At 40.3% G+C, this 25,377-nt stretch overlaps 1 protein-coding gene across 1 annotated transcript in view; it reads left to right on the top strand.

Annotated features, from left to right (window-relative positions):
• SPG11 (SPG11 vesicle trafficking associated, spatacsin) overlaps positions 1-25,377 on the top strand; it is a 79,508-nt gene that overhangs the window by 42,257 nt on the left and 11,874 nt on the right. The window contains exons 21-30 of the mRNA XM_008702139.2: positions 197-362; positions 1,651-1,856; positions 2,110-2,218; positions 3,378-3,537; positions 3,909-4,181; positions 4,798-4,998; positions 5,746-5,853; positions 19,809-19,974; positions 21,757-21,971; positions 22,641-23,391. Coding sequence (XP_008700361.2) covers positions 197-362; positions 1,651-1,856; positions 2,110-2,218; positions 3,378-3,537; positions 3,909-4,181; positions 4,798-4,998; positions 5,746-5,853; positions 19,809-19,974; positions 21,757-21,971; positions 22,641-23,391 — 2,355 coding nt within the window. The remainder of the gene's footprint in view (positions 1-196; positions 363-1,650; positions 1,857-2,109; positions 2,219-3,377; positions 3,538-3,908; positions 4,182-4,797; positions 4,999-5,745; positions 5,854-19,808; positions 19,975-21,756; positions 21,972-22,640; positions 23,392-25,377) is intronic.

Here is a 25,377-nt window from a genome sequence, read left to right as displayed (position 1 = left end):
ACATTTTCTAGGAGTCTGAATTAAAAACGTGTTGCGAGTTAAAAGTAATCGTAGTGCGTCACTAGCGCTGTTCTTGCTGGGAAATGTAAGATGTACTATCTGCCGGTGTCATTGCAGAGTTAAGTTTCCCACCTGCAGATTTGAAATTAACCATGCTGAGTTGCAGAGGATTAATATTGCTTCACTTTCCCCCCAGACGCAGGGAGTCATCTCCCACATTTTTCTAGCCCTGACCTGGTTAATAAATATGCTATAGTAGAACGTCTGAATTTTGCATATTACTTACAACATGGACGGCCATCATTTGCATTTGGTACTTTTCTGGTCCAGGAATTAACCAAGAGCAAGACTCCCAAGCAGCTGTGAGTATTTAAAACATAATTTGTACTCTTAATAAAAGACATATCTATGTATTTTTACATATACATTTGAAAAAATGTGCTGGAAATATATCACAGTTAAGTAGTTATATCTGGCTAGTAATTTGGTCGTCTTTTTTTTTTTTCCCCTTCCATTTGTGCTTTTCTGTATATACAAGTTTGGGGGATATAGTGTGTCTTTTGTTAATGGGAAAAAGATAATAAATGTAATATTAAAAGATACTATTTATATCTTTTAAAATTCTGGGGTTTTTTTTGTGTTTTTTTTTTTTTTTTTTTTTAAATGACCCAGGAGCAGGGTGTCTGGGTGGCTCAGCCTTTGGCTCAGGTCATGATCCCAGGGTCCTGGGATTGAACCCCGCATCGGGCTCCCTGCTTGGTGGGAAGCCTGCTTCTCCCTCTCCCACTCCCTTTGCTTGTGTTCCCTCTCTCGCTGTCTCTCTCTGTCAAATAAATAAATAAAATCTTTTTAAAAATAATAAATGACCCAGGAGCTTGGCAAATATTGGAATTACTCTTAAGAGGGAATTGTATAATAAGATGGGAATTCTGTATTTAAGATCTTCAGTTTTTTTGGGGCGCCTGGGTGGCACAGCGGTTAAGCGTCTGCCTTCGGCTCAGGGCGTGATCCCGGCGTTATGGAATCAAGCCCCACATCAGGCTCCTCCGCTATGAGCCTGCTTCTTCCTCTCCCACTCCCCCTGCTTGTGTTCCTTCTCTCGCTGGCTGTCTCAATCTCTGTTGAATAAATAAATAAAATCTTTAAAAAAAAAAAAAATCTTCAGTTTATATAATTCACTTTTTAAAGCACCGAATTGGGAGGAGTATTTGATGCAGTCAGCTAAATATAGATTTACTTTACTGTAGGTTGTTTTGTAGTTAACAATGTAATGCATTTTAGTGATAAAATATTCACGTAATTCAGAAAAGTGAAAAATGAAAGATAAAAAGTCCCTGAGTCTCCTGTCTTCATTCTGCATAGTAAAATTCTGTTCTATGTTCCCTGGATGAAGTTGGAAGCAAGAATAATTTGGCCTATGAGTAGGCTCCTTCTTTTAGGAAAAGGGTAAATATAAGGGAATGGGGGGCTATGGAGACAACTGAAAACTACCAAGAACCTAAATGGATGTGTGCAGGGGCCCAAAACGGGAAGGGGGAGGAAGCTAAAAACCACAGGTGTCTGACACTCCATGTATCACTGTATAATTCCATCTGCTTTTCCTGGTGAGAAACAGTTTTCTGATGTGATTTTGATTCCTTTCTTTTTTAGGATCCAGCAAGCAGGCAACGAAGCCTATGTTTTAGGGCTCTCCTCCTTCTACATACCTTCAGTAGCAGCTGCCTGTGTTTGTTTCTTAGAACTGCTTGGCCTCGACAGCCTCAAGCTCAGAGTTGATATGAAAGTGGCCAATATAATTTTGAGCTACAAGTGTAGAAAGGAAGATGCTCAGTACAGCTGTATCAGAGAGTCTCTAGGTACAGTACTTCTTCCATCTGGGGCTTGTTTGGTTTAGAGACAAGGGATGAATAGGTCTGAAACATTGAATTGGGAGTGGTTGGGGAGGAAGAAATTCTCTTCCTGTTTCATCTTTTTCCTGCAGAATGTCTGCACTTTAACTTTCTTGGGCCCTTTAATTAGGTTCTGAAAAGGCCCCAGGTCACACTCTTCAAACAGAGGAGTTCCTGACCTTTTCTCTTGACCATTTCTTATTGTTTGTCTTTCTTACAGCTGAAAAACTATCTAAACTGGCTGTGGGTGAAAAGGCCACCATAGAGGAATTGCTTGTTCTCTTAGAAGAAGGTATATGGAACAGCATTCAGCAGCAGGAAATGAAGAGGTTTGTTGAATTGCAGCCTCATTCTCTTTTCCAGCAAGCTTTATTCTTTCAATCTGTATTTGCCTCATCTTTCTTCCAACACCTCGGATGTTTTTACCAATCCCTTCAGGCCTTCTTAACTCAGCCAGCACATAGCAGACACTCAGTTAATGGACAGTGGGTTTTAATTGCTTCTTGCCCTCAGTAAAAGGAAGGTACAGATAATTATTCACTCTTTAGAGAGAGAGTTTCCAGGAGATGGCGAAGAACTCTGTCTCCTCCACTGCCGTGTTGGTCAGAGAAATCTCTTAAGTGTTACATGTTGAAATCATTTAAGAAGATGTGGGATGGGGGCACCTGGGTGTCTCAGTCGATTAAGCCTCTGACCCTTGATTTTGGGTCAGGTCATGATCTCAGGGTCGTGAGATCAAACCCTGCATCAGGCTCTGTGCTGGGCATGGAGCCTACTTAAGATTCTCTCTCTCTCTGCCCCTCCCTTGCTCTCTCTTAAGAAAAAAAACAGAGTAAGATGGGGGATGGATTTCACAAAATTTGACTCTAAGTGATGTCCTTAATTTTCTCTTGCTGATATATTTTCATTGATAATAAACACCTCATTGAGGTGACCATCTATCCACAAAAACCCTTCTACTTACACATTTATACCATCTTTTCTCTGGGCTATGCCACTGGGGTGACTTAGCCACCCCAGACCCTGGGAATGCACCATTTTCTTGTACTGCTCTCAGTGACTCTGTTCTCTATGGTTTCTGGCTGCAAGCAGGAACAAGTACTCCCTCTTTCTGAGAAAGCCCAAGCACCTGTCTGGGCTCTGATACTCTAAAGTGAATTATGCAAAACAATTAAGCACTCAGGAAATTTCCTGAGTGACTATTTACTCAATTCTCCTTAAGATGGTATATAGCTATTATAATCTATCTGTGGATAGATACTTGGTTGATAAATTCTGCCAGTATGCTAAGAAAGCTTTTATGCATTATGGATGCAAGAGCCCTCTTTTTTCTTTATTTTCGAAAGCAGCCTAATAAACATTTGGTATTTGTTGAAAGGGTTTTTAGAGAGTATACTGCAGTTAAATTTAATTTTACTAATTTTCCACTTTAAAGCTATATTTTAACAAATTTTTTTTTCCCTCTACTGCCCCAACTAACAATTACAGGGTATCTAGTGAATCTAGCAGCCAGTGGGCATTAGCAGTACAGTTCTGCAGGCTTCATAATGTGAAACTGAGCACGTCTTACCTCAAAGAATGTGCCAAAGCAAATGACTGGCTACAGTTCATTATTCACAGCCAACTCCACAACTATCACCCAGAGGAGGTAAGCTGCCACCATGTGTTGCCAACTCTTCAAGAAGAGGAAATTGGAAGACTTCTGGAAGGACAAATAGTGTTCTTTCTGTTGTGTATACCTAGGGTTTTGTTTTATATGATACTGTTCTTACTAAGATTTCAGTGGGTTGGCATCAGAGGATTAGTCATTAGTATTAAAGAGCTGAAGGAAGAGTTTTTGTGACTCCACGTTAAATATGGAAATTCACTCCAAAGCAACAAATAACTTTGTAAAATGATATGGTCACTTCCCACACACACAGTTCAGGGTGAGAAAGAACAGTTTTGCCTCTGCTTTTCTCTAACATTTTTCAGCTCAGATGAAATTGGTCTTTTTTAATTGTCTAATATGTTTTCTAGGTGAAATCTCTTCTTCAGTATTTCAGTCCTGTCCTTCAAGACCACTTAAGACTGGCTTTTGAGAACTTGACCTCAGTGTCTAACTCCAGAATGGACAGTGATCAAGTCTTCAACAGAGCCCCCCAGGAATTGCAGAGAAACAAAGAAGAGATGACTGATTTCTTTGAAGTTCTGCTCCAGTGCTCAGAGGAGCCAAACTCCTGGTGCTGGCTCCTTGCTGAAGCAGTGAAACAACAAGCCCCTATCCTTAGTGTCCTGGCCTCATGTCTCCAGGTGAGGATAATGAGAAACCTAAATTAAGGACTCAGCAATTGAAAAAGTAGAAAGGGACAGAAAAGGCTGATAATCAGAGGAAGTGGGGTGATGATGACAGTGAGGCTCCAGCATGTGTTTTCAAGGTCACTGCAACTTTTGTTATTTTCCAGCTTAGGCGCCAGACCATCTAGTCCACTTCCTTGTACTTTAATATTCAGTAACGTAAGTGGTCCGAGCCTTGGTTCCTGTTTGGCAGTCATAGAGAAGGGACCCTGCCTCTTGAGCAGAGAAGTGGGGTGCTCTAGACAGTCCTTTGAACAGCATTTCTGTGGAAGCCAGTCTTGTTTTCTTATGCTTAGTACTTCCACAACTTCCATATATACCCACTCGGTCTCTTGGTCTTTTGATATGTTACACTCCACAGAACAGTTTATAATAGTCCCTGGGTTGTTCATTAGAGTTTATTCCATGTTTGGAGGCTTTTCAAGCTAGTTTAACCAGTTTATTGACGTGACGTTCTGAACGGGAAATATCCATCCGTGTTTGTAGCATTGCTGGGAGCCCCCAATTCCCTCTGTCAGGTAATCCAGGCACAGTTGTTACTTTATTTTGAGAAGTTTTTATCCTGTGGCAGGATGCCAGTACTGTTCCTTGTCTCTGTGTGTGGATCATCACATCTGTGGAGGACAGTGTTACAGCTGAAGCAACAGAGCACATTCAGGGCTCAATGGAAGGCCACGTGTGGGACCTTCAAGACCTCGCAGTCATCTGGAGAACATTATTAACAAGGCAGAAGAGCAAAACTCTCATCAGAGGTTTCCAACTTTTCTTTAAGGTAGTGATAGTCACTTCGTTTCTTTCCTGTGTTTAAAAGGGTTACTTCAGAATATCCTCATTGGCTCTTTAAATTCTTTTAATCTCTCGATTTTTTTTTTTAGCCAACAACAAATAATGGTAACAGAACTACCATTTATTTAGCAAAGAGCTTTGTATATATTATTTTCATCAGTTCTCACAATAATCCTATATAGAGAGATAATAATATAGGATGTTATAAAGTGGTAGCATCCTCATTTTTGTGTAGTAAACTCAGGCTCACTGAACTTAAGTAACATGCCCAGGGTCTCAAAGTACTTCAGTAAGTAGTGTGTTTATAGTTCAGATCTATACTTTCTCATTCCAAAACTCCTGTCTCTGGACTGAAAAGCTCCCACTGATGTGATGGAAATGCCACAGACAGCAGTAGGTTGGCAGCTCAGTGGAGCCCATTTTCCAGGAGTGTGTGTAGAGCTCTCCTGGCATCATCTAGTGGAATGTCTCCCCCTCCTGTGCAATGGACCAAGTATAGAACAGCCAGAAAATGGACTGTTGAGTAGGTATACCTGGTCTGAATATCTTTTTTCTAAAAGGTAAATACAAATTTAACCTTTCTTTTTAACATACATGATTTAATTCTGTGAAACTGTTATTGGTAGTACTTAGGTTTTTACTTTAACCTTCTCTGATATTGGCATTATTCATTGAGATAATACCATTGATTGACTTCACGATTTTATAATTTCATCCAAACTCTTCCTCAAAGGATTCCCCACTACTGTTGATGATGGAGATGTACGAACTGTGTATGTTCTTCAAGAATTATAAGGAAGCTGAAGCTAAACTTCTGGAGTTCCAAAAGAGCTTTGAAACTGTAAGTTGGAACCCTGCTGCTCTTTGTCACTGATCCGAAATCGGTTAGCGTGGCCTGTTACCTGCTAGTAGTCAAACTATGATAGCAGACGAGTAGCTGGTATGTGGCATAATTCAAGCTAACTCATTTGTACTCTTCCAGAGGTGGGGAGGCAGGACAGGAGTTACAGTGGCCTTGCCTACAGCACCTCAGTTGCCAGTCATGACAGAGAAGTTTCATCTAATGTGCTAATTCTGGTCTGTGTCCTAAGCTGCAGCCAAGCTCAATGGGAAAGGGATTAATAGGACCTGCAGTGGATGCGCAGGAGGAGTGTGGTGGTACATGGGCCACACTTTGCCACTCTAAGATAACTCAGCATTGAGTGTGAAGGGTGTTTAATACTGCTTTATTCACTGTGACCGAAAATACTGGCATTTTTCATCAACAGTACTCATGGGCCCTGTCCAAATGATGCTGACCTGTGTGGTCAATTTCAGGCTGTATCCGTTCAGTGCTTGTTTCAGGCCTGTTTATCATATGGAGCTAATTAACCCTATGGAAGAAAAGAGGAAGTTATAAGGAAGGACAAGAAATATGCCTTAGTTCTGCTTGGGGTTTTAGCACTTTTGCTTTCTCTACCCCAAAGGAACTCTACGATAAATGAGCCAAAACCCATATGCTGGTTCTACCCAACAAATAGGTCACAGTGGGACCTCAGTATAGGCTTTTGCTCTCAATCAGTAACTGTAATGAAGGTTTAAAAGTTATATTATTTGAAAATATTGAGTCAGTTATTCAAATATGCCTGAGGTTCCAAAATCACGGGAAATAAGAATGTTAATTTCCTTAGTCTGTCACTTTCTACAGCTGGGGTTCTACCAGATATCTTTTCTTACTTTTCTTTTGACTTATTATTTGGAGCAAAATACACATACCATTTACCATCTAACCATTAAGTGTACAGTTCAGTGGTATTAAATACATTCCCATTGTTGTGTGACCATCACCACCGTCCATCCCCGTCACCCTTGTCATGTTGTTAAACTGAAACTCTATACCCATTAAACAGTAACTCCCCATTCTCCTTTACTCCCAGTCCCTGGCAACCACAGTTCTACTTTTTGTCTTTATGATTTGGCTACTTTAAGTACCTCATATAAGTGGAATTGTACAATATTTGTCTTTTTGTGACTGGTTTATTTCACTTAGCATGATGTTGTCAAAGTTCATCCATGTAGAATGCAGAGTTTCCTTCCTTTTAAATGCTGAATAAAATTCCATTGTATGTTGGGGGAAAAACAGAGCTTTTCCCCTAAGGTCAGGAACATGGCAGGGATGTCCACTATCACCACTGTTGTTCAACATAGTACTAGAAGTCCTAGCCTCAGCAATCAGACAACAAAAAGAAATAAAAGGCATTCAAATCATCAAAGAAGAAGTCAAGCTCTCACTCTTCACAGATGACATGATACTTTATGTGGAAAACCCAGAAGACTTCACCCCCGTATTGCTAGAACTCATACAGAAATTAAGCAAAGTGGCAGGATATAACATCAGTGCACAGAAATCAGTTGCATTTCTATACACCAACAAGGAGACAGAAGAAAGAGACATTAAGAAGTCGATCCCATTTACAATTTCATCAAAAACCATTAGATACCTAGGAATAAACCTAACCAAAAAGGCAAAGGATCTGCACTCTAAAAACTACAGAATTCTTATGAAAGAAATTTAGGAAGACACAAAGAAATGGAAGAACATTCCATGCTCATGGAAAGGAAGAACAAATATTGTTATAATGTCTATGCTACCCAGAGCAATCTACACATTCAATGCAATCCCTATCAAAATACCATTAACATTTTTCTCAGAACTGGAGCAAATAATCCTAAAATTTGTACGGAACCAGAAAAGATCCCAAGTAGCCAAAGGAATGTTGAAAAAGAAAACCAAAGCTGGTGGCATCACAATTCCAGACTTCAAGCTCTATTACAAAGCTCTAGTAATTATCAAGACAGTATGGTACTGGCACAAAAACAGACACATAGATCAATGGAACAGCATAGAGAACCCAGAAATGGACCCTGAACTCTATGGTCAACTAATCTTCGACAAAGCAGGGAAGAATATCCAATGGAAAAAACAGTCTCTTCAACAAATGGTGTTGGGGAAATTGGACAGCCCCATGGAAAAGAATGAAACTGGACCATTTCCTTACACCATACAGAAAAATGGACTCAAAATGGATGAAAGACCTAAATGTGAGACAGGAATCCATCAAAATCCTAGAGGAGAACAGAGGCAGCAACCTCTTCAACCTTGGCCACAGCAACTTCTTGCTAGACAACGTCTCCAAAGGCAAGGGAAACAAAGGCAAAAATGAACTATTGGGACTTCATCAAGATAAAAAGCTTTTGCACAGCAAAGGAAACAGTCGACAGAACCAAAAGACAACCGATAGAATGGGAGAAGATACTTGCAAGCAACCTATCAGATGAAGAGGTAGTATCCAAGATCTATAAAGAACTTACCAACTCAACACCCAAAAAACAAATAATCCAATCAAGAAATGGGCAGAAGACATGAACAGACGTTTCTCCAAAGAAGACATCCAAATGGCCAGCAGACACATGAAAAAGTGCTCAACGTCACTGGCCATCAGGGAAATACAAATCAAAACCACAATGAGTTACCATCTCAGACCAGTCAGAATGGCTAAAATTAAGTCAGGAAACGACAGATGTTGGAGAGGATGTGGAGAAAGGGGAACTCTCTTACACTGTTGGTGGGAATGTAAGCTGGTACAGCCATTCTGGAAAACAGTATGGAGATTCCTCGAAAGGTTGAAAATAGAGCTACCCTACAACCCAGCAATTGTACTACTAGGTATTTACCCAAAGGATACAAATGTAGTGATCTGAGGGGGCACTTGCACCCCAGTGTTTATAGCAGCAATGTCCACAATAGCTAAACAATGGAAAGAGCCCAGGTGTCTGTTGGCAGATGAATGGATAAAGAAGATGTATTATCTATATACAATGGAATACTGCTCAGCCATCAAACAATATGAAATCTTGCCATTTGCAATGATATGGATGGAACTAGAGGGTACTATGCGAAGCAAAATAACTCAGAGAAAGACAGTTATGATTTTATCATATAAAATTCATATCATATAAAATATAAAATTTAAGAAGCAAAATAGAGGATCATAGGGGAAGAGAGGAAAAAATAAAACAAGACAAAATCAGAGAGGGAAACAAACCATAAGAGACTTTTAAGCACAGGAAACAAACAGAGGGTTGCTAGAGGGGAGATGGGGGGTTGGTGGATGGAGTAACTGGGTGATGGGCATTAAGGAGGGTACATGAAGTAATGAGCACTGGGTATTATATAAGACTGATGAATCACTGACCTCTCCCTCTGAAACTAATAATACATTATATGTTAATTAATTGAATTTAAATAACAATTAAAAGGAAAAAAATAGAATCAGGATAACATTTCCTCCTGGGAGGGAGATTGTAGGCATGTGATGTAATCTAAGGTACTGATAGAGTTCCATTTCTTCACCTTGTATATTCAGCATCAGAATGTTTTTATTATTCCTTAAATAGTGTAGATGTATTTTATGCATGTTTTTGCTTGTTTTTGCACATATGATCTTTTCCACAATAAAAATAACTTTTAAAATGCAAAAAAATTCCATTGTATGTATATGCCACATTTTGTTTATCCATTCCTCTATCCTTGAATATTTGGGTGGCTTCCATATTTTACCTATACTACTATGAACATGGTGTACAGATAATCTCTTCGAGATCCTGCTTTCAATTCTTTTGAGTATCCTCCCAGAAGTGAAATTGCTGGATGATATGGTAACTCTATCTTTAATATTTTGAGGAATTGTCATACTGCTTTCTGTAGCAGCCACACCATTTTACATTGCCACAACAGTATACAAGGTTCCAGTCTTTCCACGTCCTCTTCAACACTTGTTTTCTTTTTTTAATCATGTTCTTTTAGCCCCCATATAGTACATCATTAGTTTTTGATGTAGTGTTCAATGATTCATTAGTTGCATATAACACCCAGTGCTCATCACAACACATGCCCTCCTTAATACCCATCATCCAGCTTCCCCATCTCCCCACCCCCTCCCTTCTGAAACCCTCAGTTTGTTTCCTGGAGTCCATAGCCTCTCATGGTTTGTCTCCCTCTCTGATTTCTTTCCCTTCAGTTTTCCCTCCCTCGCCTATGGTCCTCTGTGCTATTCCTTTTGTTCCACATATGAGTGAAACCATATGATAATTGTCTTTCTCTGCTTGATTTATTTCAATAATCCCCTCCAGTTCCATCCATGTCAATGCAAATGGTGGGTATTCATCCTTTCTGATGGCTGAGTAATATCCCCTTCTATATGTATACCACATCTTCTTTACCCATTTTCGTGTTGATGGATATCTGGGCTCTTTCCATAGTTTGGCTATTGTGGACAATGCTGCTATGAACATTGGTGTGCATGTGCCTCTTCTTTTTACTACATCTGTATCTTTGGGGTAAATACCTTGTAGTGCAATTATTGGGTTGTAGGGTAGCTCTATTTTTAACTTTTTGAGGAACCTCCATACTGTTTTCCAGAGTGGCTGTACCAACTTGCATTCCCACCAACAGCATAAGAGGGATCCCCTTTCTCCACATCCTCTCCAACATCTGTCGTTTCCTGACTTGTTAATTTTTGCGATTCTGACTGGTGTAAGGTGGTATCTCATTATGGTTTTGATTTGTATTTCCCTGATGGCTAGTGACGTTGAGCACTTTTTCATGTGTCTGCTGGCCATTTGTATGTCTTCTTTGGAAAAGTGTCTGTTCATGTCTCTGCCCAATTTTTGACTGTATTATTTGTTTTTTGGGTGTTGAGTTTGGTAAGTTCTTTGTAGATCTTGGATACCAGCCCTTTATCTGTAATGTCATTTGCAAATATCTTCTCCCATTCTGTGGGTTGCCTCTTTCTTTTGTTAACTGTTTGCTGTGCAGAAGCTTTAAGTCCCAAAAGTTCATTTTTGCTTTTGATTCCCTTGCCTTTAAAGACGTGTCTTGAAAGAAATTGTAGTGGCTGATGCCGAAGAGGTTACTGCCTCTGTTCTCTCTAGAATTTTGATAGATTCCTATCTCACATTTAGGTCTTTCATCCGTTTTGAGTTTATCTTTCAACACTTGTTTTCTGTTTTGTTTTGTTTTGAAGTAAGCTCTATACCCAATGTGAAGACACGAAGATCAAGAGTTGCATGCTCTACCAACTGAGCCAGCCAGGCGCCCCATTGTTTTCTATTTTTTTTTTTTTTTGACAGTAGTCGTTCTAATGGGTAGGAGGTAGTATCTCGTTGTAGTTTTGATTTGCGTTTTCCTAATGATTAATGATGTTGAGCATCTTCTCATGCCTATTGGCCATTTGTATATCATCTTTGGGGAAATGTCTATTTAAGTCCTTTGCCCATTTTTAAATTTCATTGTTTATTTTTGTTGTTGTTTTTAGGAATTTTGTATATTATTGAAGTATTAATCCCCATTGAAATATTAATCATATATGATTTGCACATAATTTCTCCCATTCTTTGGGTTACCTTTTTACTGTTGGTAGTGTCTTTAGATGCACAATTTCTTAAGTGTTCATGAAGTTTGATTTGCCTGTTTTTTCCCTTGTTACTTCCGCCTATGGTGTCCTATCCAAGAAGTTACTGCCAGATCTAATGTTGTGAAGCTTTTGTCCTATGTTTTCTTCTAAGGGTTTTTATTGTTTTAGGTCTCATATTTAGGTCCTTGGCCCATTTTGAGTTAATTTTTGTATATGGTGTTAGGTGGGTTCAACTTCATTCTTTTGCACGTGGACATTCAGTTTTCCCAGCACCATTTGTTGCAAATACTGTCCTTTCCTCATTGAATGGTCTTGGCACGGTTGTCAAAAATCATTAGACCGCATACGTGAGGGTATATTTCTGGGCTTTCTGTCCTATTCCCTTGGTCTTTATGTCTGTCTCTGTGCCAGTGGCACACTGTTTTGATTACTACAGCTTTGTAGTAAGTTTTGAAATCAGGGAGGGTGAGTTCTTCTTTTTCAAGATTATTTTGGCTTTTGAGGGTCCCTTAAGATCCCAAATGGTTTTAGGATGGGTTTTCCTATTTCTGTAAAAACACATCATTGGGATTTTGATAGGGATTGCATTGAATTCAGAGATCACTTTGGGTAGTATTGATGTTTTAACAACATTAAGGCTTCCAAACCATGAACATTGCATGCCTTTATTTATGTCTTTAATTTTAGCAGTATTTTGTGGTTTTCACTGTACGAGTCTTTTACTTCATTAATTCCTAAGTAATACTTATTCTTTTTGATGCTTTTGGAAATGGAATTGTTTCCTTTATGGATTGTTTAGTGTTTGTGTATAGAAATGCAGTTGATTTGTGTGTGTGTGTGTGTGTGTGTGTGTGTAATTGTTAGGGTTTTTTTTTTTTTTTTTTAAAGATTTTTATTTATTCGACAGAGATAGAGACAGCCAGCAAGAGAGGGAACACAAGCAGGGGGAGTGGGAGAGGAAGAAGCAGGCTCATAGCGGAGGAGCCTGATGTGGGGCTCGATCCCATAACGCCGGGATCACGCCCTGAGCCGAAGGCAGACGCTTAACCGCTGTGCCACCCAGGCGCCCCTTGTTAGGGTTTTCTACATATAGGATTGTATCATCTGCAGAAATAATTTTATTTGTTTTCCAAATTGGGTGGTCCTTTTTTTTTTTTTCTTGCCTGTAGGCTCTGGCTAGAACTTTCAGTACTGTGTGGAATACAAGTTTGAAAGCAGACATCTTTGCCTTCTTCCTGATCTTAGAAGAATGGTTTCAGTCTTTCACCATCGAGTAAAATGTTCACTCTTGGTTTTTCACATATGGCTTTTATTATGTAAGGTAGTTTCTTTCTATTCCCAATTTGTTGAGTTTGTTTTTTAACCTTGAAATAGTATTGAATTTTGTCAAAAACTTTTTTTTACATCAGTTGAAATGATCATGTGGATTTTTCCCCTATGTTGTGTTGATGTGATGTATACGTTGTTTTTTTTTTTTTTTTTTGTATGTTGTACCATCCTTGCATCCCAGAGAATAAATCTTACTTGGTAATGGTGAATAATCCTTTTAACATGCTGCTGAATTCAGTTTGCTGGTATTTTATTGAAGATTTTTACATCAGTGTTCTTAAGGGATAATGGTCTATAGTTTTCTTGTAGTGTCTTCATCTGTCTTTAGTATCAAGATTATGCTGGTTTCATAAAATATGTTGGGAAGTGTTCCCCCCTCTTAAATAATTTGGGAAAGTTTGCAAAAGATTGGTCATAGTTCTTCTTTAAGTGTTTTTAGAATTCACCAGTGGAGCCATCCTATCCAGAGCTTTTCTTTGTGGGGAGATTTTGGATTTCTGAGTTAATGTCCTTACTAGTTATAGGTCTGTTAATATTATCTATTTATTTGTTATTTAGTCTTGGTAGGTTTTGCGTTTCTAGGAATTTGCCTATTTCATCTAAGTTACCCACTTCTTGGCATGCAGTTGTTCATGGTACTCTCTTATAATCTCTTTTATTTCTGTGGAATGGGTTGTAATGGCTCCATGTTCATTTCTGATTTTAGTAATTTGAGACTTCTGTCTCTCTAAAAACGTATTAATTTCCATGATTTTGTGAATTTTCAGTTTTCCTTCTGATAATGTTCAGTTTTCCTTCCTTTTAATTTTATCCAATTTTGGTCAGAGAAGATACATTGTATGATCTCTGTCTTTTAAAATCTGTTGAAACCTGTGGCTTAACGTATGGTCTGTCCGGGAAAATATCTCATGTGCACTTAAGAAGAATGTGTTTTCTATTTTTCTTGGGTAGAACATTCTTTATATGTCCATTAGATCTATTCAGTTTATTGTGTTAAGGCCTCTATTTTCTTATCTCTGTCTCATTATTCTATCCATTATTGTGAGTGAGGTAGTTGAAGTCTTCAACTGTTACTGTAGAACTGTCTATTTTTCCCTTCAATTCCATCAGCTTTTGCTTAACCTATTTTGATAATCTGTCATTAGGTGTGTAAATGTTTATAATTGCTATATTTTCTTGCTGTATCGAACATTTTATTAGTATCTAATCTCCTTAAAGTTTATTTTGTTGGATACTACTATAGCCACCCTTGTTATTTTGTTTGTTTGTTACTACTTGCACGGAGTACCTTTTTCCATCCTTCTACTTGCAGCCTGTTTCTGTCTTGGATCTCAAGTGAGTCTCTTGTAGACAGCACGTAGTTGGATCATGTGTTTTTGTCCGTTCTGCTGATCTCGGTCTTTAATTGGAGAGCTTAATCTATTTACATTTGAAGTAATTACTGACCAGGAAGAACTTGCTTCTGCCATCGTGCTCTTGGTTTTCTTTATGCCTTGCAGCTTTTTTGTTTCTCATTTCCTGCATTACTGTTTTCTTTTGTGTTTAGTTGATTCTTTTGTAGGGAAATGTTTAAATTCCTTTCTCATTTCATTTTGTGCTTATCCTATAGCTATTTTCTTTTTGGTTACCATGAATTTATGCCAGCTTAACTTCAATAACATACAAAAAGTGCTCCTTTGCCGCTCTGACCTCACATCTTTTAGTTGTTGATGTCACCAGATTACATCTTTATACATTATGTGCCCCAAAACATAGTAATTCCTTTCAGGGCATTAGTCTCTTTTTTTTTTTTTTTTTAAAGATTTTATTTATTTATGTGACAGACAGCCAGCGAGAGAGGGAACACAGCAGGGGGAGTGGGAGAGGAAGAAGCAGGCTCCCAGCGGAGGAGCCCGATGTGGGACTCGATCCCGGTACGCCGGCATCACGCCCTGAGCCGAAGGCAGACGCTTTAACGACTGCGCTACCCAGGCGCCCCAGGGCATTAGTCTCTTAAATTATGAAGAAAATAAGATTTGGAGTTACAAACCAAAGTTACAGTAATACCAGCTTTTATATTAATAATTGTTCTTTTTTCTTTATATGCATTAGTCTCTTGAATCATATAGAAAACAGAAACCCGGGGCGCCTGGGTGGCACAGCGGTTAAGCGTCTGCCTTCGGCTCAGGGTGTGATCCTGGCGTTGTGGGATCGAGCCCCACATCAGGCTCCTCTGCTATGAGCCTGCTTCTTCCTCTCCCACTCCCCCTGCTTGTGTTCCCTCTCTCACTGGCTGTCTCTATCTCTGTCGAATAAATAAATAAAATCTTTAAAAAAAAAAAAAAAAGAAAGAAAACAGAAACCCATTGCTACAGTAATACTGGCTTTTATAATTGCCCGCATATTTACGTTTATTGCCCACATATTTATACGTAAATACACGTATTTACGTATAAACGTAAATGACTTTGAGGTACTGTCTAGTGTCCGTTCATTTTACCTTACAGGACCTCTTGGCAAAGCCAGTCTAGTGGTCAAAGACCCCCTCAGCTTTGTTTCCCTGGGAATGTCTTAATTTCCCCCTCACTTTTGAAGGATAGTTTTGCTGAATATAGGATTCTTGGTGACGGTATTTTTCTCTGAGCACTTTAAATATATCAGCCCACTGTCTTCTGGCCTCCAAAGTTTCTGATGAGAGCTCTGCAGATAATCTTCTTGAGGGTCCCTTGTATGTGATCTGTCACTTCTCTCCTGTTGCTTCCAAATTTCTTTTTTTGTTCTTTGTCTTAAGAAAGTTTGATTACAGCGTGTCTCATTGTGGGTCCCTTTCAGTTCTTCTTGCTTAGAGTTTGTTGAACTTCTGGGATGTTTATGTTTTGTTTATATTCATGTCTTTCATCAAGTTTGGGAAGTATTCAGCCATTATTTCTTCAAGCAGTCTCTCTACTCCTTTCCCTCTTCTTCTGGGACTCACATGGTACTTCCGTTGGTCTACTCGATAATGTCCCAGAGGTCTCTTAGGGCTCTGTTTGCATTTCTTCAATCTTCTTTCTCTTCCTCAAACTTAGTAATTTCCATTGTCCTGCCTTTAAATTTGCTCATTCTTTATTCTGCCTGCTTGCATCTGCCTTTCAATCTCTCTAGTAAATTCGTTATTTTAATTCTATCTCCGTTTTGTTATTTTACTTTTCAGCTCCAGATTTTTTGTTTGTTTCTTTTTAGGTTTTCTCTTTCTTTGTTGATTTTTCCATTTTGTTCACACATTGTTTTCAACTTTCTGTATATCCACTTTGGTTAAAACAGTTGTTTTAAAACCTGTGTCTAGTGTACCTGCCGTTAGGTCTATTTTAGGAACAGTTTCTGTCATTTTGTTTTCTCTTTGAATGGGCCCTATTTTCCTGTTTCTTTGTATACCTTGTGATTCTCTATTGAACTCTGGACATTTGGATCTAATGATGTGATAACCATGGAAATCAGATTCTCCCACTGCCCCAGGGTTTGCTAGTTTTATTATTGTTTTCTTTATTATTTTGGGGTTTTGGATGGTCAAAATTCGTTTCTGTGCCAAGGATCGGCATGAAGTGTAAACAAACCTAAGGTCTTCTCAGGTCTTTTCTGAGCCTTTCCCTGCATATACACAGTCAATTTCTAATTTTCCTCATATATGCAGTTTTTAATTGTCCTAATCTTTAATGTTTGGCTCCCAAAAAGGAAAAAAGCAAAAAAATGAAGGAAGTGGGGAGGAAAAGGGTGCCAGTCCTTTATATTTTTTTATTTTTTAAAGATTTTATTTATTTAGTTGAGAGAGAAAGCAAGAGAACACAAGCCAGAGGGAGAAGCAGACTCCCCGCTGAGCAGGGAGCCCGATGTGGGGCTCAATCCCAGGATCCTGGGATCATGACCTGAGCCAAAGGCAGGCACTTAACCAACTGGGCCACCCAGGCAGCGTGGTGCCAACCCTTTAAATCTCCTGGAAGTCTGTTCAGTTGGAGGGGGAGGGGCTGGCAACGGTGGGTGAGGTGAAACAACAATGGCTGCACACCTCCATGCCTGTATCTCTGTGGTCAGAAACAACAACCAGTGATCAGAGCACCAATTTTTGTTATTTGAAGGATAGGTTCCTTTTTTGTCCCTGCAGCTCCTACAAGCTGTGTCCAGGCTGCTCCAGGAACGTGTACGTGCACAGCTGCCTCATGTGGCCAGGGGTGGGGAGTGGGTAGCCGCAACTGCTAAGGACAGAAATTGACCACGATTACCAGCAATTTACCTTCCATTAGGTCTTCCTCTGGAGCTTGCAAGCTTTCAACGGCCTCTAGAGTTCCAGAATAATTGCACTGAATGGATCTTGCCAGTGCATTTGTCTAGGTGAGGATACAGATCCTGGTACTTTCCACTCTGTACCAACATCCCCCCCAGCCCCACCTTTTTTAAAGAAATTTATTTTTTAGAGCAGTTTTAGTTAATCACAAAATTAAGAGGAAGGTTCAGAGATTTCCCATATATCCCCTGCCCCCACACATTTAGAGCCTCCCCGTTATCAGTATCACTCACCAGAATAGTCCATTTGTTATCAAGGATGAAGCTCTAGTGACACATCATAATCACCCCAAATCCATTGTTTACCTTTGGGTTTACTCTTGGTGTACGTTCTTTGGGTATACATTTGGAGAAATGTATAATAGCATACCTGCATTGTTCTTGTGTCCTACAAAGTAGTCTCACTGCCCTAAAAAATCTTCTATTCTCTGTTTATCCCCCCCCCAACCCCAGGCAACTACTGATCTTTTTACTGTCTCCATAGTATTGCCTTTTCCCGAATGTGGTATAGTCGGAATTATATGAAACATAGACTTTTTATTTTTAGACTGGCTTCTTTCACTTAGCAATATGTATTTAAGTTTCCTCCGTGTCTTTTTCTGGCTTAATAGCTTGTTTCTTTTTAGTGTTTTCTTCCGAGTTTTGGCACTTAAAAATACAGCTGCTCTAGGGGTGTCTGGGTGGCTCAGTTGGGGTAAGCATCTGCCTTTGGCTCAGGTCGTGATCCCAGGGTCCCGGGATCAAGTCCCGCATCCGCTCCCTGCTCAGCGGGGAGCCTGCTTCTCTCTCTCCCACTCTCCCTGCTTGTGTACTTCCCTTCCCTCTCTCTCTCTCAAATAAATAAATAAATAAAATCTTTAAAAAAAAGGGGGGGGTGGGGCGCCTGGGTGGCTCAGCCGTTAAGTGTCTGCCTTCGGCTCAGGTCATGATCAGGCCCTGGGATTGAGCCCCACATCGGGCTCCCTGCTCGGCGGGAAGCCTGCTTCTCCCTCTCACACTCCCCTTGCTTGTGTTCCTTCTCTCACTGTCTCTCTCTGTCAAATAAATAAATAAAATCTTAAAAAAAAAAAAATACAGCTTCTCTAAACATCTGTGTGTAGGTTTTTGTGTGGATATAAATTTCTAACTCCTTTGGGTAAATAGCAAGGAGCACAGCTGCTGGATCAAATGGTAAAAGTATGCTTAGGTTTATAAGAAACCATCAGACTTTCTTCCAAGGCAGCTGTATCATTTGTATTCCCACCAGCAGCGTATGATAGTTCCTCAGATCCACATCCGTGCCGGCCTCTGGGGTTGTCAGTGTTCCAAATTCTGGCCATTCTAATAGGTCGTTGCAATATGGCATTGTTTTAATTTGCATATGATGGGGAGCATCTTTTTACACGTTTATTTGCCATCTGTGTATCTTCTTTGGTGAGGTATCTGTTAAGGTCTTCAGCCTTTTTTTTTTTCTAAGTGAACTCTATGCCCAGCATGGGGCTCAAACTCACAACCCCAAGATCAGGACTTGCATGCTGTACTTACTGAGCTGAGCCAGGCACCCCCAGCCTAGTTTTTAATAGTGTTGCGGGGGTTTTTTTGTTTGTTTGTTTGCCATTTAAAGAGTTCTTCGTGTATTCTGGATAACAGTCCATTATCAGATGTGTCTTTTGCAAATATTTTCTCTCAGTCTGCTGCTAGTCTTCTCATTCTCTTGAGATTTTGTTTTGTAGAGCAGAAGTTTTTAATTTTAATGAAATCAATCTGATCATTTTTTTCATGGATTATGTCTTTGGTGTTTTATCTAGAAAGGTTTCACCGTATCCAAGGTCATCTGAGTTTTCTCTTACATTGTCTCTTAGGAGTTTTATAGTTTTTCATCGTATACTTAGATCCTCCCAGGTGTCTTCTTACTCCTGCCTGACTGCCCCTGCCTCAGCTTGTCCCTGTGGAGGGACAGCGCGCCTCTTCCATCCTTGCCTCCTCCCTTTACTTCCATGTATGTTTTTCCTTCCACCAGCTCCATCACCTGCCTGCTGTAGACCCTCTTCTTACAGCAGCAGGAGTAGATAAACAAGTAAACAAAGACTAAGAACTCATGCTCTAATTCAAGCTAATGCAGCCTGCTACTAGGGGTCATCTTCCTATTAATATTGCTAGCATTTGATTGTAGTGACGTAAATCCAGGCTTCTTAATCGAGATCCTCTCCTAATTATAGTCGAAACTACAACCAAATGGGTAGAGTACGTTGGGCAATGTTAAATCTTTCTAAGACGTCTTGATATATGAATTTCAGATCTTCTGGATTCCAGAGCAGGCCTACATCCCTCTCTAAAGCTGTTAAGTGAAACATGTCAGCTTAATGTCACAGCACCTCACAGGGTCATTAGCTGGGCAGTCACTAATTTGTGGGTATTTGCATCCGTTCGCTCCATAGCTAGCATTCAGTCTCAAGGTCTCTTGTCCATCCTTGGCTGTGACACACACAGCTCTCTACAGTGGGATGTCTCAAAGAGAGGTGAACCGCAGAGCTACCAAGGAGGGCTTATTTTTGCCACTCCTCTGAGGCGTGCTTCCAATTCCTGTCATTTGGAAAGGACCTGAATAAGCCTTCCCCTTGGTAATAGGAGATGACTCTTGATGGTACCTTGGCTTTCTTAGCTCTTCCCAAATTTGGAGGTTTTGATTTGCTGTTGCTGTGAAACCGGCTTTCCTGACCCCCTCTTATTTCCCTAGGTTGAAACAGCAGCCACGAGGGTCCACACTGCTACCATCCCTGCCCCGTGGCTGAAGGAGCAGGTGTGTTTTCTTCTGAAGCTTATGCTGCGGCAGTGTGGGACCCAGTATGAACTGGGGAAGCTTTTACAGCTCTTCGTTGGAATAGAAGATCTCTTCTCTGATGGTAAGACAGTCCTTGCAGTTAAGTTGTTGTTAAGAAATTAGCTTCCTTAATCTTGAAAATATTTTAGAAGGGCATTCAGGAAATAAAGATGCATATGATATGTAACATTACATTTACAGTCCCTAATGAGGTATGAAGAAGAGGTTGCAGGAAACTTCAGTCTTGCTTAAAGCATTCAAAACATGGCACGACAGGGTATAACCTAAGTAATAACGCCTGTCTGCTCCTTCTGCGGACTGTCAACTGCGTTTCCCCCTGGCTAGTCTCCACCCTGTCACTGTCATTCTTTTTTCTGACAAGTAGCCTTACTATGTCGCCATTGCTCAGGGTCACAGACTCTATTTCAGGAATGACCAATCCATTTTGAAGGTTTCAGAGACAAATGATGCTTATTTTTTGCAGATTCCTCCAGACACTGGCAGTCTCTAAGGTTGTTGCTGATCGGGTGAAACCAGTTATTGCCTTACCTTCTTTTCTACTTGATAATTTCAAGTTTTTGTTGCATGATTATGCTGTTGTTTTATACTAGATTCTGACGTTTTCACTACTAGGGTTACTCACAGATACTCCCCTGGAGAGCTCATATCAGCACAGAACAGTGCCTGAATGCTGGCCCAGTGCCTGTGGTGCAGGCTGTCAGGGCTGAAGATAGGAAACAAAGAGGGGTGTTTCCAAAATGCAGTGTCTGTAAGAGGGGACTTGTCCATTACTCTGTAGACCAAATAGTATGTCCTTTTAACATACAGGTGTTTTCATTGATCTGTAGTAATTTTAATTTTTTTCAGAAATGAACTTCCTGTTTTCTTGCCACAGTTACTGTATCCTTGAAAAATTACAAGGATTGTCTATATTGTTAACTGTTATGCTGCTTTTATAACATAATTTTATGTTCTGTGTGTGTATAACACACATGTGCCTAGAGAAGAGAAATTGTTTTTCTAAAAACCTAGGTTTTATATGCTGTCAACGAAGAAACCCAGCATCCCCCTACTGGTAGTCCCCAGAACTACCTAAATCAGACCACAGCCCAGCAGGTGCCATTGGGAATAGGCTCCTACAGAATGTTTTTCATGCCCCTCCTTGGTTTCGGCTCAGGGCATGATCTCAGGATTATGGCATTGAGCCCCATATCGGGCTCTGTGCTCAGCGCAGAGTCTGCCCTAGACTCTTTCTGCCCCTCAGCCTTGCTCCATGCTCTCTCTCTCTCTCAAATTAATAAATCTTAAAAAAAAAAAAAAAAAAGGAACAACAACAAGAGCTCAGCTGGGTCCCTGGTTTAAGTAGTTGTCCAAAGGAGCAAGTGATGCTCCATTCTGAATATGACATGCTCCGTTAAGAGATCTGGATATTGGCCAACCGCGCTTGGAGCTGTCCTCCCAGTTCTGTGTCTTAATCCACATGGTGTCTGCACTGAATGAGCAAGTGAACAATCATAAAAACAAATTTGTTCAAGGTTGGAGAAAAATCCAGAAAGCGTTGGGATTGGCCTGAATGAATGGCTAGATCTTCCCAAGGTTGACTGAGTTGGTACTAACTACATGGCAGGCCACCGACCTCTGCCCTGTGCATAAAGCCAGCTGTGTAGATTGAGGCCCTCTGCAAATCTTGAAAGTTCTTCCTATGTAGGAGATGGCTTATGGTTTCATCTGCTAGCCAGCTGGAGTAGAAAAATAGGTTTTTGTGTTTTCTTTAATCACATTATTGTGTTAAACATACATACTTACCCTCTGATGGCAGCATGTTACTGATTAAATGTTTTATACCCTCTTCTCTTTGGCACAGGTCCAGATGTGAAGAAGCTCTGTGTCCTTAGCCAAATTTTAAAGGACACGTCCATAGCCATTAATCATGCAATTATTACCAGCTACAGCCTTGAAAATTTTCAGCATGAATGTAAATATATTTTGGAAAAACTGGAGACAGCGGGACAGTTTGCTTTGGCCAGAAGAGTAGCAGAATTAGCAGAACTACCCGCTGACAGCTTGGTTATTGAAGAGGTATCATTAGTCTTTTAAGTTATTTGAAATCTTAGCTTTTTGAACTAGCGTTAAACAGAACCGAATGAGCTATGTGATTTATAGGAGAAGAGGCTTTTTTACTTTTTTTTTTTTTTTTTAAAGATTTTATTTATTTATTTGACAGAGACAGAGACAGCCAGCGAGAGAGAGAACACAAGCAGGGGGAGTGGGAGAGGAAGAAGCAGGCTCACAGCGGAGGAGCCTGATGTGGGGCTTGATCCCATAACGCCGGGATCACGCCCTGAGCCGAAGGCAGATGCTCAACCGCTGTGCCACCCAGGCGCCCCAAGGCTTTTTTACTTTTGATACACACATTACTTCCAGAGATGGATGAGCCCTAGGATGCCCATTAGTGTCGAATGTGTGCTTGAAACCAAGGTTAGCGTACAGGCTACGCTACAACTCTTGTGCTTGGAATAGAATTAAATATAGGATGGCTTCGTCTTGAACCCCCTTCAATTAGATAAATGTAGAATCGACTTTCATAGTTTAACTGTCCAGATGAAATATCCAGGATCATCTGTAGCCACGTCTCATGTTCTCTGACCTGATTTGGCTTTAACAAGTACGGCATACTTAGGGAACATGAGCATTTATGATACTTCTTTATCCAGGAAAGGCTAAAAAGTGTTCTGTTAAATTTCACAGGTAACACAGGAAATGCAGACCTTAAAACACATTGACCAGTGGTCCCTGAAACAAGCAAGAATTGACTTCTGGAAAAAATGTCATGAGAATTTTAAGAAAAATGCCATTTCAAGCAGAGCAGCTTCTTCCTTTTTCTCAGCTCAGGCCGGGGAGGTGCCAGAGCCCCCAGCTGAGGGGGGCCGGAGCGGCGTCGGGGAGCGCCAGCTGCTGCTCGCACTGGCGGCGCACTGGCTTGCTCAGGAGGACCTGGGGCCTGTGGACGAACTGGAGGAGCTGGAGAAGCAGATCTGGCTCTGCCGCATCGCCCAGCACACCCTCAGAGAAAAGCAGGAGGAAACAGAGCCCGGGTTTTCTCCACACGTCTCGACTAGTGGGGAACTTTCCTTTGATAGCGTAGCCAGTAAGTTTTCACTCTCCATGTTGGCTGCTCTGAACACATCCAAATACTTAGAACTTAATGGCCTTCCATCCAGAGAGACTTGTGAGGACAGACTGGATGGGAAGGAGCAGGAGTCGCTGAACTTTCTGATTGGGCGCCTATTGGATGACGGCTGTGTGCACGAAGCAAGTAGGGTATGTCGGTATTTTCGTTTCTATAACCAAGATGTCGCCTTGGTTTTGCACTGCCGAGCACTGGCCTCAGGGGAAGCTAGTGTGGATGAGCTGCACCCAGAGATCCATGCTCTCCTGCAAGGTGCTGAGCGGCTTGAGGAAGAAGAACCTGGCATTCCACTCAGGAAAGTGCAGAGCGGTAAGTGAAGGAGATCAAACTGCCCTGAGTCCTGAACAGAGCTGTTGGCACTCTCTCCTGGAAAGAAATGTTCCCTTTTGGCATCCTAGCTATACAGTCAAGGGTAGTCCATAAACTAGGTAATGAACCAGTCAATAAAATAGGAACTTAAGTCTAACTAGCTGTATTTCGAAGTTAGAGGGAATCTATGTGACTTGTAGCCAGTTCATTGAAATTTATTCTGTACCAATAATCATCTTTTCAATTGTGTATTGATAGTATATAAAAATATGCTGATTTTTGTGTTAATCTTTCATCCTGTGACCTTGTTAAACTTGCTTATCCTAGGGGTTTTCTTATAGATTCCTCTGGGTTTTCTACAGACAATATTGTCTGTGCATAGAGATGGGTTTGTGTCTTTCTTTCCAATCTGAGTGCCTGTTACGGCGTTGTGTGGATATGCCCACACACCACATCTTCCTTATCCATTCACCTACAAATGGTCCCTCGGGTTGCTTCCATATCCTGATTATTGTAAATAATGCTGCAGTAAACGGAGGAGTGCATATATCTTCTTGAATTGGTGTTTTTGTATTCTTTGGGTAAATACCCAGTAGTGGGATTACTGGATCATAGGGGCAATCTGTTTTTATTTTTTTGAGGAACCTCCATACTGTCTTCCACAGTGGCCACACCAGCTTGCATTCCCACCAGGAGTGCACAAGGGTTCCTTTTCCTCACCAACACATATTATTTTCTTGTGGTTTTGATTTTAGCCACTCTGACAGGTGTAAAGTGATATCTCATTGTCATTTTGATTTGCATTTCCCTGATGATCAGTGATGTTGAGCATCTTTTCATGTCTGTTGGCCATCTGCATGTCTTTGGAAAAATGTCTATTAGTGTCTTATATTTTTTAGTTGGATTATTTGTGGTTTTTTGGTGTTGAGTTATAGAAGTTCTTTATATATTTTGGAGATTAACCCCTTATCAGATATGTATTTCCAAATACCCTCTCCCATTCAGTAGGCTGTCTTTTGTTCGTTTCATTTGCTGCGTAAAAGCTTCTAATTTTGGTGTAGTCTCAATAGTTTAATTTTGCTTTTTCTCCCTTGCCTGAGGAGACATATGTAGAAAAATGTTTCTACAGCTGATGTCAGAGAGATTCCTGCCTATGTTTTCCTCTAGGAAATGGTTTCAGGTCTTACATTTAGGTCCTTAATCAATTGTGAATTTATCTGTGTGTGTGCTGTAAGAAACGGTCCAGTTTCACTCTTATGCATGTAGCTGTCCTGTTCTCCCAGCACCATTTGTTGAAGAGACTGCCTTTGAAAGCATTCAGTCTTTCATAGTTAAGTATAATATTTGCTCTAGGTTTTTTGGAGATAGGTTTTGTCATGTTAAGGAAGTTCCCTTCTAGTCCCAGTTTGTGAGAGTTTTTTTTTTTTATCATGAATCGGTGTTGAATTTTGTCATTTTTTTCCTGCGTCCAGTGATATGGCCATGTGGGTTTTTCTCTTTAGACCATTAATTGATTACATTAGGTAGATTATATTAATTGATTTTTAAAATATTAAACCAGCTTTGCCTTCCCAAGATAAATCCCACTTGGTCATAGTGCATTATTCTTTTATTTATTTATTTATTTATTTATTTATTTATTTATTTATTTATTTTTAAAGATTTTATTTATTTATTTGACAGAGAGACAGCCAGCGAGAGAGGGAACACAAGCAGAGGGAGTGGGAGAGGAAGAAGCAGGCTCATAGCGGAGGAGCCTGATGTGGGGCTCGATCCTATAACGCCGGGATCATGCCCTGAGCTGAAGGCAGATACTTAACGACTGAGCCACCCAGGCGCCCCTCATTATTCTTTTAGATACATTACTATAATCAGTGCTCTACTTTGAAAATGTTTACATTTATGTTCCTGAGGAATATTGACCTGTACTTTCTTTGTACTGTCTTTGTCTGCTTTATGTGTCTGTGTAATGCTGGTTTCATGAGT

This window comes from Ursus maritimus, unplaced genomic scaffold (genome assembly GCF_017311325.1).
Source record: "Ursus maritimus isolate PB19 unplaced genomic scaffold, ASM1731132v1 scaffold_35, whole genome shotgun sequence".
Lineage (NCBI taxonomy): Eukaryota > Metazoa > Chordata > Mammalia > Carnivora > Ursidae > Ursus > Ursus maritimus.
This window is presented reverse-complemented; position numbering and strand designations above follow the sequence as displayed.